Source organism: Pristis pectinata, chromosome 2, assembly GCF_009764475.1.
Source record: "Pristis pectinata isolate sPriPec2 chromosome 2, sPriPec2.1.pri, whole genome shotgun sequence".
Lineage (NCBI taxonomy): Eukaryota > Metazoa > Chordata > Chondrichthyes > Rhinopristiformes > Pristidae > Pristis > Pristis pectinata.
Window position 1 is genome coordinate 87463384 of NC_067406.1, and position 14629 is coordinate 87478012.

At 37.3% G+C, this 14629-nt stretch overlaps 1 protein-coding gene across 2 annotated transcripts in view; it reads right to left on the bottom strand.

Annotated features, from left to right (window-relative positions):
* Positions 1–14629, bottom strand: part of cds1 (CDP-diacylglycerol synthase (phosphatidate cytidylyltransferase) 1) — a 72340-nt gene that overhangs the window by 22235 nt on the left and 35476 nt on the right. For both annotated transcript variants that reach the window (XM_052010258.1, XM_052010260.1), the window contains 3 exons: positions 13794–13891; positions 7766–7905; positions 4761–4819 (listed from right to left, as the gene is read on the bottom strand). In XM_052010258.1, the coding sequence (XP_051866218.1) occupies positions 4761–4819; positions 7766–7905; positions 13794–13891 (297 nt within the window). The remainder of the gene's footprint in view (positions 1–4760; positions 4820–7765; positions 7906–13793; positions 13892–14629) is intronic.

Here is a 14629-nt window from a genome sequence, read left to right on the forward strand (position 1 = left end):
GAGATAAATAACTTTATTGTTTCTTACTCTGCAAACCCAGTGATGTGCCCTTTCAGTTTTCATAAGGGAGAGTGATTTGAAAATAAGCAGAGATCATCACCAAAATTTGCAATAATGAGGGTACAGAAAATGGAAAAATGCACAAGTTCTTCCTGATGAAAGATCACCAATCTAAAACATTAATTGTATTTCTCTTTCCATATATGCTTTCTGACACTGTTTCCCGCATTTTCTATTTAATACAAGCAACTGCTAAAAAAAAAAGCTGCTAAAAGGGGAGTGAACAAGTATGAGATACTCAGATACAGATTAAAGAAAAATGGTATATTTTAAGAAAAACAAAATGGAATTAGACTTATACCCATCTAAAGTTTAAGACCAAAGCCATCCCATCATCTGATTCCCCATTCTGTCATAGAAGTTTAACTTTTACCAATGATCCCATCTTCCTCCACAGCCACCTTCATATACTGTATTCCTTTGTCCATTCACCATCTTCTACAAATTAGGGCTCATCCAAAATTCTGCTCTTAATTTCCTAGCTGCAATCATCCCTATCCCAATCTTTTCACTGACCCACAAGCATCTGGTCCTTCAATATTTCAGATTTGATATACTTGTGCTCCAATTTAAAATCAGTGTTACTTCTACCCATCTTTCTCCAGTGCTACAAATACACCCCTAAGAATTCCCCATTCATTGGATCCTGCAACAACCGTGTGCAACAACCTTTACTCCATGATGCATGAATACCTCTTCAGCTGCCTAAATTCCAGTCTCGAAAAATGCTTTTAAACCCAAAACATAGATCTCTTTAGCTTACTATCCTTACTGCCTGTGAAGGACTAAAAGTTACTTTTCTACAAGAAAGGCAACAACAAAAAAGAGAGACTCCATTTCAATATTTTTCCTACATTCCCTTTGTCTTAAGGAATGCCTCTGCTGGCCTTTGGAAGAGGTATCTATTTGCACTTCATGGTGTTTTCCTCTGTATTTAAATATTCACTTTAAAACATGAATATTAATTTAACCTTCATGTAAATAAAGGATGTTTTGATTGAAGTCCACTAAATCGTTATAGTACTTCAATGCATTATGCAGATGAACTGAAACGAAGAAAATAGTCCATCCATGTACAGGGACATTTGCAGGTTTCATCTCAAAAGGTGTATCCAGTTTTGGTACAAGAACATTCATGGTGGTTAGATAAGGGTCCCTACGAAAATATCTGAGTTAAGGCTTTAGTTTTCACAACTTAAAAAGCTGGGTCCACTGATTCTTTGGAAAACAAAAACTTTATGCAAGATGATTAAGCTACAGGAAAATACTCAAGGGAAGGCACTAGACTGAGACATAAATTTAGAGAAATTAGAAAAAAAACAAAGGATCCCAAGCAAGATATTTGTAAGCACAAACTAACAGATGTCAGAAGGTTTTTTTGTTTTACAGAAGTTCCGGGTGTTGTTACCAAACTGCCAGCCTACGTTGTAAGTACAGACAATATTCAAAAAAGGAGTTGGATAGGTTTCTGGCTGACACATATCACTGTAGACAAAGAGTATGTGTATTTGTACAAGTATAGGTGATATACTTAACAGCCAGAAGGTAACTTTCTGGGTGCTATCCCATCCTTCACACCATCCTCCCACTTATTTTAGCCAAATAATTAAATAACTACTGATGTTTGTAATTGCAATATGCACGAAGGGGACATATTCAATAGATCAGCTCATCCGTTTCTGTTAGTGATTTTTTTTAATGTTTGTCATCGACCGTAAAATTCAGCTCATCCATTTCTGTTAGTGATTTTTTTTAATGTTTGTCATCAACCGTAAAATTCAATGACAGTTTACTTGAGGATGCTTGTCTTGAAAAATAAAATTCTCAGTGAAGGAGCAGTGGGACTTAGCATTACAGATAATTTTATTTCTAAACACAAGTTTAGATGTGTTACAAGCAGGCCATAGTGCATAAATCCAAGAGTAATAATGAACAATTGAGAGTGGCAACAATTTGACAACTATGAAAAAAAGTATTACGTAGAATCAATGTAGTGAATGGAAGTGTCAAGTGCAGTACTATCGAGAGTCTTGTAGAATTAGGACTATTTTCACTGAAGCAGAAAGTAGGGGACTTCATTGGTAGTGTGTAAAATTTTAAGTTTGGCAAAGAAAATCATGACTGACAGGTCTGGCTTTTCTTTTCTAATGCTTCTTTACATGCCAAGATTTGATTGCAATTCTAAACAGAAGTGTTGGCATTTCTCAATGAAAATGCCAATAAGTTCTAAGACTCCCATACAAACGGAGGTCCCAAATTTACTGACCAAGTTCCATTGATAGTTTCCCAGCTCAGCCCTACAACTGGATTCTCTAGCAAAGCAGGAACTTGAAGAGATTCATCAGCACTTGTGCTGAGTATATCTGCATGTCCATTCATTTGATTGGGGATTTGATTGCAGGAGTGTGGGGAAGAATATGTATTTTTTAAATAACTAAGCATTAAACAAAATGCATAATTTAAAAGGTTTAGGACTTGTATTTATGTTTTAAAATGAAATTAATGTAATTAACAGTTTTTATAAGACTCTGAACACCACACAAAGCTGATGAAGGGAAAAAGGTTTCCCGAGGAGTTTTGAGGTGAGACCTTGTTCCAAATTGCCGAGGTCACCCCTTTACTTTGTTGAGGTCCAGCAGCCACTCAGTTCTGGCACAGTCTGAAACAACAAGATCAGCCTTCTAAATCTCAAGGCAGCAATTTCAGAGGAATGGGGAACATGGAACAGTGTCACCCCCACCTCACACACATAGGAAAATCTGGGCTTACACCTCCATATAATTGAGGGAAGAGTAACAAAGGCTTATAAATAAGCATTAGAAGAGAAAGCTGGAACACTTGTCTGGATGTGCAGAGAAATACATGACACAAATGCATTCCAAAGCCAATTCAATTACATTATTAAAAGAACTTCAGAAAAATGGATTCTAAAAGATAAGGGGAAAATATGCAAATAACAAAATTATTATTTTCTGCTCTGACATTTCTGATCTTATCTTCTGACCTATTTACTTTATTCCTGCATGAAGCAACCTCTCTAAGCTCATTGTAATCAATAAATGCAAAAATATTAAAATACAAAATGTTGGATTACTACAAATTGAAAAACTATAATAGAGAAGCAACAAACCTCACAAACATGATTTACACATCTGAACTATTGGAAATAATGGTACAATTAAAAGATAAAAGCACTACAGTGTAACTTTTTTTAAAAAATATTTAGTGCCAGATGGATCAACCTCTCAACCAGTCACACTACAATGCATGTAATAGAATAACTAGATGAAAAAAGGCCCAAGACTTTGGGTCTTCTGCCATTGCTGGTAGCCCTACAATAATGTAACTGGTTGCCCACCACTTTAATTCCCCATTCCACTCTGACCTCTCCATCTATGGCTTTCTGCACTGTTACAATGAGGCCCTATGCAACCTCAAGGAACAACACCTCATCTTTCATCCAAGCATGTTGCAGAGTGCAATATTGAACTCTCGAAGTTTAGATAAATTGTTTTCTTTCTCTTTGTATCAGGACTGCCCAATTTTGCCTGCCATTTCTCTATTCCTTTTTTTCCCCCTTTCATTTATACATTGTGGCCTGCTACGCACATCCAAGTCAGCCAGACAAAACAACATTACTTAGACTTTACAATATTAGCAACAAATTTCACAGATAAAAGAGCTTAATATTTAATGGCCATGTCATTTCACCCCATCACAGAAACTTCCTTTGGTCCACCCACTGCCCTCCCCCACATTCTCTGCTACCTGGATTAACTTTTCTCTTTCTCAGTTCTGACAAAGGGTCTTCAACCCAAAACATCAATTCTTTCCACAGATGCTGCCTAACCTGCAGAATTTTTCCAGCATTTCTGTTTTTGTAATGTAACAGAAATGTTGGGTAATTTTGGTCAATTAGTCTGCAACACATCTAGATACAAAATAAGGGAAGTGTCCAGTTATGCAAAATTGTTGTGCAGGTGCCCAGGCAGCTGCTCCTCTTAAAACTGTTTACAAGTCCAATCACACTTATTATTTGGAAAATGGTAGGGTACCTCACTTTTGTGAGAACTATCAATATGTTTATGCAGTAAGCCTTCATCTGTTGAGAACTAGGGAATTCTTAGTTTGGTATAAAGAAACCTCTCTATGGTAATCTTAAACCAAATCAGTCTTCTTTCATGGAACATTGCCAGGTTTATTTTAAAAATGCAGGATGTGAACATTATTGGCAATGTCAGACTATCCCCAAGGGCCCCCAAACTCACTATATTGCTAGTTTTTAATTCCCCCACCCAAAAGGAGAAATAAAAGTCAACTACATTGCCATGGACCTGAAGTCGTACAAGCCAGACCAGGCAAAGATGGCAGCTTCCCTGCCCTTAAAAGCACTGGTGAACCACATCGACTTTTCAGACCTTCTGGCAGTTTCATTGACACTATTACTGACACAATCCTTTAATTCCAGATATTTACATGATTGAATTTAATTCAGTGGTTGCTGAGAAATTTGAACATCTCTCTCATTTATTTGTCGAGGTTTCAGAATCGGTTATCCCACAACTTAACCAATTTGCCACCACACCCACTAAATCTAAATTTGGTCCACCATTCACTGCAAGAAATGTTTGTAAAGCTGGTAGACATATGGAATGTCCTTCCACATACATTAATAACTACAAAGGAAATAAGATACACACCATGTAAAACTGCAGTCGGTAATGTTTCTTCACTAAACTCAGTACAAACATGCAGAAGCCTGAAAAGTGACAGCAGGAAGTGTATTAGACTTCTTAACACAAAATACAAATGAGTTTATGGTGAAAGCCATTCTAATGTTCCGGCTCATGCAACCTTGCTGCATGCTTGTAAAATTCCAGAACTTCATTAGTCATTATTATAAGTGATTGCCATACAATGATAGGACAGCTGAATTTAACCACATAATATACCTCGTAGAACATGCTGCAGCATAATATATGCTGACTAACAGCAGCCTACCATTTCACACACTTCTGAATATTTAGAGGAAAGAAAGATTTTTTGTTCATTTCTGATCAAAATTAGAAAGGGAAAGTTCTCTCCTCACTTCCCCTGGAAAGTCTAGGGTCAAAATGTATTATTCCTTCACCATTTGGAGCAACTGAAACACAAATTAATGTTCCAGCAATGCAACTCAATGTTAATCCATCATACAAAATGTGACCAAAAAAGTGAATTTGTAAATTTAAGCCTCAGTACAGGAATTCATGCCTGTAATTCTTTACATGGCATATCACAATGTCAGCTGTACCTTCATGTGAAAATGCTCATCAGAGGCTTGCTGCTTTCTTTACCATGAAGGAGGAAGGGTAGAGGAACAAAATAAAAACTTTCATATAGTAATTTCAACTGCCCAGATGTCCATTGCAAGAGTTTCAAACAAATACTGGCAGATGTACAACTTATTTAACTTTCTAATGACCACAATATAGATTAAAAAAAATGGAAATGGAGAAAACATTAAACTGCGCGAGATCAACAGATTGCCCTGGAAGATTATATGATGAATTTGAGTGCTGAATTCATAACAGGAGTTCAGGAATATGTTTGTGTTTCAGAATTAAGGACAAAAGTTACCTTCCATTTAAACTGCAACTCTGCCTTGCAACATGGTATTCAAACAATATTTTTTTTAAAAATGAAAAAGTATTTTGAATACTCATTTTAAAATAAAATCCTTTAAAATTTTTTGTAAAATCCAATCACATACCCAAGAGTAATAATAAACACAGATAAGCACAAAGGTCTCCCAAATAAACTAAAAAGGGTTGACCTTCAGAAGGAATGAAATCCATTAGTTATCATTTCTGTCATTTTAATGATCTTATGAATCTACAATGTTTATTCGAAATCATTCCCTTTATTATCTGCCTTCTGGAAAATGTACATGCTGTATTGTGTCTTAGACTTTTAAACATTTGCTGCATTATGTGAAATCACAAATTAACTCAGCGTACCATTTGAGTTCCATAGATAGGTTAATGCAAACTTTAATTCAAGTTTTTAGTAATGTATTGAAATTCCAATCAGAAATCACATGCCGTTCAATACAGATGAAAAGTCTACTTTTATAGTTTCATTATCACATTACATTTCAAAATGCTAAAAATAAATAGTGAACAAAAATACACTACTTGATAATCAGATGTGCATGCATACATGTTAAAAACCTGGACAGATGAACTTTAATTTCAGTTAATTGATTTCACTCAAGATTGAACAAATGATCAAACCAGTCCAGGAAGAAGCAGGAGATATTAAATCAAAGTAAATGCTAACTGCCTATTCCAGATTGTATATGCTAATATAACCTACTACTTTTAGGAAGAACTTTTACTTCCTGCATAAGACTACAAGCAATAAAATCAATAAGCTTGTTTCAGATTCCCATATTTAAACTATGTATGTATTCTGCAAAAAGTTTAACAAACCAGGAAAGCAACTTAGAATTGGAGCAGTGTACATCCCAAAAATACAACCCTATAATTTTCTTTAAAATATCAAAACAGTAATAAAAACAAACAATAGTGTGTTATCCAAGTAGTTCATGTTTTTAAATACAGTTTTCACCTTCTAAGGTGATCAAATAACAAAAGGGCTCATCTTCCATTTCTCTAAAAATAATAATGCACATTTGTAACACCTTAACTGGGAATGGAAGAACATTCTGTCCTTTTAATATATACCATTTCAGGGGAGGTATATTGAGATTTTTAAGCCACATTTGTGTACTTGTTTATGGGGCACGGTTGACAGCACTGCATTCTTTAAAAGCCAGGTATATAAATACTTGTCTGAGAAATACATGGATTTATTCTGGGGTAAATGATATTAGTTCTTCACTGCTGTAAGAAAGATCTGACACAGAACAATGGCAGACATGGCTTCTTTTTGTACCTCAATAACTATTTTCAAAAGACCAAAAGCCCTTTGAACTTTCTTTTCCCTGTCCTAGATCTCTTTCTGCCGTTAACATAAATATCAGCTAAATCATGGAAGTTCTATTGTATTGCAATGAACTCTCTCAATAAAATACTGAATTAGAAGGAAAAGCAGCATTGTTCACAGAAGAATGATGCATCAGTAAATTGGTTTTTAACAAAATAATACCAAAATTTTTGCCTTTTCTCTTCGCATTTGCAACTGACTTGTAAATTTCAGCACTCCAATTTATTATAGGCCAGTTTTGATGTAGCGCAATCGATGTAAATGAAATATGCCAACAAAAATTGCTAAACAATGTTGCATTCTTGCATAGCCTAGAGTGCACATTCCAAAGATGTACTAGTTTGTCAACTATCCACTGCTGATTACCCCTTAGTGTGGGTTCTTGGAAAATAAGAATAAAAGGGCCATTGATGGGCACGTGAGAGCAAAAATAAAGTTGCAGGGATGTAGGGATTTTAGGGGAGGGGAATAGTGAGACTGAAACCAACGTAGACCCAAGAATCTCCTTCTGTGTCGTTTTAAGTATTCTGAGTGGTGATGGATATTTGCAAGCATTTGAAGAATTCAAGGTAAACAATCTGTTACAACTGTAGGAAGTGGTCCACCAAAGGATATCTTCACAAGAACCAAATCCAATAATGTTGCTTGTAATTATAACTAAAGTAAATGAAAGATCTAAAATGCATTCATGAATACCTGCTGAACATTTACTCACCTGCCAGGTACATAGCAAAAGAGATGAAGCGATGATAACGGGCTAGGAATTGAAGTGGCACTTCCTTTCGCACTAGACCACCAAAGTAATCAGCAACTGTTTCCCCATAAAAGAAATAATTTACACACAGAAGAATGTACCTGCCAGAAAGAAATTAAATTAGGCACCAGACCTACAAACAAAATACTCAGAAAAAATCCATCTGATTTGGCATTTGATCACTTTAAGGTTGGCAATATTTTCAACTTGAATTTTCTATAATTCCATGTATTTTCCTAAAAAATAAACTACTGCAATGTTTAGTTGGTAGCATACACATTTTGGGCAGAACCCCTCATAGCCAATGTGACGGAGCAAAATAAAGTGTGACAACAAAGGTTGCTGACTATCAGGCCAAGTTTCAGACAGTCGCCAGGGACAGAAAAAGAGTGGAATTTCTGATGGTGACTGGGCTTTCATCTTTCCAATATTTAAATGGAGGGAATTTCTGTTGATCTGGTATTGTTTTGGGGGAAAAAAAAAGTTTGAGAATTGAGAGGGGTTAGGAGACTTGGTAGAAAGGTGTGCTTTCAGTTTACTTCACAGGAACATCATCAAACAAAAATTGATGTCATTCCAAATATGGAGATAATTTGGGAATGGTCATAGAAATATGTTCTATACAGTCCTAAAGTGGAGGAAAGAGTCAAGGGAAGATGTGGAGAAGAGACTTGGAGGGAAATATAGAGCATAGGGCTTAGCAACTGAAAGTATAACCATGAAGGTAGAATCTAACTACAATTCTGAATGATGCTGGCTGTGATCAAGGAAACAGGAGTCAGCTAACCTTAGGGCCCTGAGCGACACGCGAGATCAATGTTCAGGGCAGAGGAAGACAAGCTATTACTGGCGATTCCCTGGATACAGCTAGGCAGATAAGATGGGTACAATCAAACCTAGCTGGACAATGCTAGTGAGGATTAGAGGATGCTGCAGTCAATCATGTCAAAGACTAAAGAAAGATTGAACAGGAGATAAATCATCATTATCCTGGTCAAAGTGCTTTAGTACTGTTTGGAGGGATTCAAATACAGAGCATAAACTATATCTTTAGGAGTTGGGAGAAGAGGTTGGTGATGAAACAATGGCTTAGAGGGATGGAAGTTCAAAGTTTCAACAAAAGAGGTTGATAATGATGATTTCAAGGAGAGGACAGTTCCATTTGAGGAGAGAGAACCTTGAACATAGGAGCTGAGAAAATTCAATGGTCAACAGTTTAGTAAGATTGGGGTCACAGTCAGGATGAAATTTAAACTCAGGACTTTAATATTCAAAACAAAATTGATGGATCACATTTTAGCATTCATGTAAAGAGGATGTAGATATAGTAGATAACTGAAATAGGCTGCATAGAAAACAAGACTGGCAAATAACATGCAACACATCTGTGAATGAAAGTGAAGAAAGGAGCGGACTTACACCTCCTACTCTGGTTAAAGAAAACTGAACAGCCTGAATTTTAAACTGCAATGTTGGTTAGTTTCCCCCCCACATAACTGGCAACATTTCAGGACATCCTTATAAATGTGCAAGTCTCAAACTTGTAGTCAGCAATTCACTGTTGATTTGCCAATTGAGCTCAGCTCCCAAACTGCTCAAGAAGTTTAGCACTGGAGTTCAAAGATGCTGTAACTTCCCCAGTTCAAAGATGATGCATTCCCACAATGGTGGTAGGTAGGGAAATTACAGGATTTTGAGACAGGAATGAAGGAACAGCAATACATTTCCAAGTCAGAATGGTATACAATTTGATCTGATAAACATATTGGGCAGCACAGAGGCACAGCAGGCAGTGTGTGCAGCCTTACTGCTCCAATGACCTGGGTTTGATCCTGACCTCCAATGCTGTTTGAACATCCTCCCAGTGACTGTGTTAATTCCCACCCCCCCCCCCCCCAAATGTTCTGGTTTCCTCCCACATCTCAAAGCAGTAGGTGCAGGCTGGTGGGTTAACTGGTTACTGCAAATTACTCCTAGTCTAGGTGGGTAGCAAAAGAATCAGGGTGGAGTTGATGGGCATGTGAAAAGAGAATAGGGAACTAAGTGAGGGAATGGGATTCATAGGATTTCTGAGAACTGGCATAGACCTGATAAGCCAAATGACCTGCTTCTAATGTCATAAAAATTCTGAAAATGTATGAAAATATGAAGTGTAGAAAGGAAATGATGCTGACATGCACTGCAATAAACAGATATTTGTTTAAGTCAAAATACTAAAGAAAGGCACCTAGATTGCCCAACTCAAGGTATGCTACATAAACCTTTGGTGATAGTCCTGCAAGGTATGAAAACAAGCACCTTTTAGACTTAGCAGTGAACCAAACCTTATATGTATCATTTGAATAATCTGAAATCCAGTGAACAATTTAAACATCCTTGTTTGGGGGGACTAACTTTCTATTCTTAAGGGTTCTTTCGGTGAAATATGAAAAAAAAACACCATATCCTGTTCACTCTTCTTCAGATCTGAACTGTGTGTGTTAGCAATTTGTCAACCTCAGCTGAAATCCTGTGAATAATTCAATTAAATTAGCCAATAAAATTTTGGAAAAAATGTGCGTGAAACAGAAAATATATTCCAGCAGTCCTCAAGACTCTGTATTTGGAATATTTCCTTCTTTACCCCAAACTGTTGAAAGATGTCAGACAGGATATAGAGGTAAAAAATGTTCTACATTAAATATGAATTTTATGTCACGAGTCTGAGTAATCACATTTTACAGATGAGGTACTGTTCAAGAATTCTGTCAATGTTTGTTACAAATTCAGTCCGAGATTTTTTGATGACAACCCTTAAGAAAACGAGCACACCACTATCACAAAAGCTGCTAGCTGTAGTCAACGCTGAAACAGCAACTAATCTAGGACTGGAATCACTGCCAGTGAGTACTTCTACAAAACCTGATATTTGGAATGATAAAATACCCTCTGGTGGTGCTAAGGTCATCATTTCCTCCCCTTACTTTCAAAGGGAAAGTATTTTTCCCATTCACATGCTCAAGGTTCAGGAAGTATACAAGTTGATTTCAAGGGGAGTTCTCCCCCACCTCCCCGCCAATTACAAAATGAAGGAATCACTGGCAAGGCCAGCATTTACTACCCATCTTTAATTTTCTCTTGAGATAATTTGGTTCTGGAGACAAGTAAACTTGCAAAACCCAAACCAAGCATCAGTGGGCAGGTTATTAGTGAATAAGTGACACTTGATAACACTGTAAACAGCACCTTCCATCACTTTGCTAATGATAAAGAGTGGACTGATAGGGTGGTAAGTTACCCGAATGGATTTATTCTGCTTTTTATGATGAGTCATATTTGGGCAATTTTTCTACATGCTGCAAGTGTACTGGAACAGTTTGATCAGAGGTATAGCTAGCTGTGGAGTGCTGGTCTTCAACTAGAATTGGGACATCGTCTGGTTCTGTAGCCTTTGCTGTTTAGCACATACATGGACCTATACTACAATTTCAGGATTGTATCTCAAATTTAGACACTATCAGTGCTGCTCCCATCAGGCCCTTCTGCACTCCTTATTGAACCTGGGTTGGTGCCTCAATAACAGTAGTGAGAGAAATATTCAGATCAAATAGTTAAAAGTTTGTGGTGGATTACAATTCTGCTTCTATCAATGGCCCACAAACACCATGGATGCCTATTTTTTTCTTCTGCAAATGCCAGACTTTTCTGAAACTATCCCATTTATCATAGTAGTCAAGCTACATAACATGACACAAGGTGTTCTTGGTATGAACATTGGACTGTCTCCACAATGACCCTGCAGTAGCCACTTCCACAACTACCATCGTGATCAAATGCAGATAGATTGGTGAGAATGAAGTTCTTCTTGGTGATTCACCTGCCACTTGCTGCAAATCAAGTCTGGCAGTTATGTCCTTAACCAACTTAGTCACCAGTAGTGCTACTGAACCATGCATGATTATGAACATGCACATCCCTTATCCGAAGTGCATTCTGTGCTCTTGTGACCCTCACTGGTTCTTCCAAGTGTTGTTCAACATGTAGGACTACCAATTCATCAGCTGAGGGAGAATGACCAAATGGTAATCAGGTCGTCCCTTGCCCTTGTTTTCCCTGGACATGTGAAAACGAGGAGTTCTTTGGGTGCAGTGTCAACAATGAGCACATATTTCTGAGTGTATATCATTTGTCACCACCTCTGGTGGATTGTTTCTGCAGATGGTACAGGACGTACCTAACCATTCTCATAGATCCATCAAATGTAGCTTTCAAAGATATATTAGAAAACATTCATTCAAACCACACTCCAAATCAAACCATAAATCCAATTACCCTTCATAAAGAAAACCATAGATTCTTCAGGTGTGTTAGGAACTAATGCATTTTGTCCTGAAGAATGAATTTCTATGGGCGTCCTCAAATCTCAAACGTATTGACATTTCCAAGGAAAGTGGTGACAATGGCACTGGATCCATTTCCTAGGGCTCTTCACATCAAACACTAGGACTGTGCTTTAAAAGTACCTACTCACTGTAACAGTTAAGCTTCAGTGAATCTGCTGAATCTTTATCTTGAAGGACAATTAATGTGTGACTTTACTATTAAAATGTCCCTCCGTAGGCTAAAAGAGCAAAGTGCCAACTCGTAGTGGTAATCACAGAAAATTTACAACTTAGAAGACCACTTGGCCTATCTTACTCATGCCACTTGAAAAGAAAGTTACCCAGCCTGGTCCCACCTTCAGGCACTGGGTTTGTACCTCTGCAGGTCAAGTACACATCCAAGTTCTGCATCTACCAGCCTCTCAGCCAGAGTTCCAGAGCCCTATTACCCTCTGCATAAAAACATGCCCCCTTCCCCACAATACTTATATTAATTATTCTAAATCCACATCCCTAGCTTTGACCCCTCTCTGACAAATGGGTCCTTCCTATTTAATTCACCAAGGCCCCTCTTGAAGTTTTAAAGTCTCAAGCAAGTCTCCCCTCAGCTTCCTGTTCCAAAGAAAACAATTCTAGTTTATCAGTCTTTCCTCATAGCTGCAACATTTTGGTCCTGGCAATGGCTTCATAACTCTCCTCTGCACCTTTTCCAGTGCAATGCCATCCTTCCTGTAATGTGATGACTAAAATTGCATGCAGTACCCTAACAGTCATCTACTAACATTGTACACAGTAGTAACATAACCTCCCTACTCTTACATTCAATGCCTTCACACATAAAGGATGCCTTTACCACCACCTCATTGACCTGTGCTGCTACTTTTAAAATGTCTGTTGCCATGCCCTTTAAGGTCCCTTTCTTCCTCCACACCTTCCATTTATTCTATATTTACTTGCCGCATTGCCCCACCTCAAATTTCTGCAGATTAACTTTCATTTGCCACTTTACTGCCTAACTGACATGAGCTAGATCATCCTGCAATCTAAAGCTTTACTGTCAATCACGCAGCTACATTTTTTGGATCATCAGCAAACTTCCCTAACCCCCTTTATTCAAGAGCGAGTCATTAAAATATAATGACAAAAACAAAGAGCTTGAGGTTGATTTATCTTTATATAATCTGACAACAGTACAAGTACGTTTTTATTTTATACATTCAAAAAAGACATCATTCAAATGGATGGCCATTAAAAAGGACTGAAACTCAAAAAGATGAAAGTGCAGTTTTTAAATAAAAAACACTGCCTGCTGCAAATATAACTACATTCGTTTATTCAAACCAACTCCTGTGGAAAGGCAAAGATTTTACCCAATTCTAGAGTGAGAGCTCTGATACAAGAGCAGAGAACAATGTTTTCCAGTGAAAATGGACTATACATCGATACAAGAGAACCATTTACATGGGATTGCGTATATTATCATTATAAATGCTTAGTTCCTGGTTTCCCAAAGACTGATCAAATTAGGTTTTCTTCCTGTTTTAGGAGGATGTTTAATGATCCCCCTTTTACCCGCAAGCACCATTCAGTTAAAAAAATCAAAAAAAATTGCTCTCGGTCAAACTCACCAGCTCAAGGTTCTGAACCAAGGCAATTCATAAGAACGATACACTCTGTAACCAATTGTGATGATTTCATGAAAACATTTGATTTGAACATAGAGAACCTGGGGGAAAAAAGATAAATACATTACTGCCCAAAGTACGATAAAATAATCAGGTGTTTATATTGTTGAAAGCATCAAATTTTAACAGTCAAAATCTTCGCCTTTATTTGGAAAATCTCAACCTTCCACAAGAGAGCTATAGGGGCACAGGGAGAGTTTGTTGAGTGAAAGGTAAATCAGTAATGCCAAATCAAAATTTGTTGAATTTGCACCATCATCTTGGTGCTGCATTCAAAGCTATATCAGTTCATCAACTGACAATAAAGAAAACATATTTGTGGAACATAGGCAATGCTAGCAATGCCAACATTTATTCACAACTCAATCATCAGCTAAAAAGATGGAAGTTGTCATTGACAATGCTATAAAGTGACACTTACTCACCAATAACCAGTTTGGGTTTTGCTAGGACCACTCAACTCTAGATCTCATCACAACTTTGGATCAAGCAAGCAAATTCCAGATACGAGGCAAGCGTGACTGCATTTGAAAAGACAGCATTTGACCAAGTGTGACATCAAATGCACCCTGGTAAAACTTAAGTCAATAAGTGTCAAGGGGCAAAAAAAACTACAGTGGTTGAAGTTACATCCTGTACAAAGAGATAGACATGTTTGTCACAAGTTAATCAACCAAGCCCCAGGACATCACTACAGGTATTCCTTGTGGCAGCATTCTAGGCTCACCTTTAGTTGTTTGATTAATGACACTCCATTCATCATATGGTCAAAAGTCTGC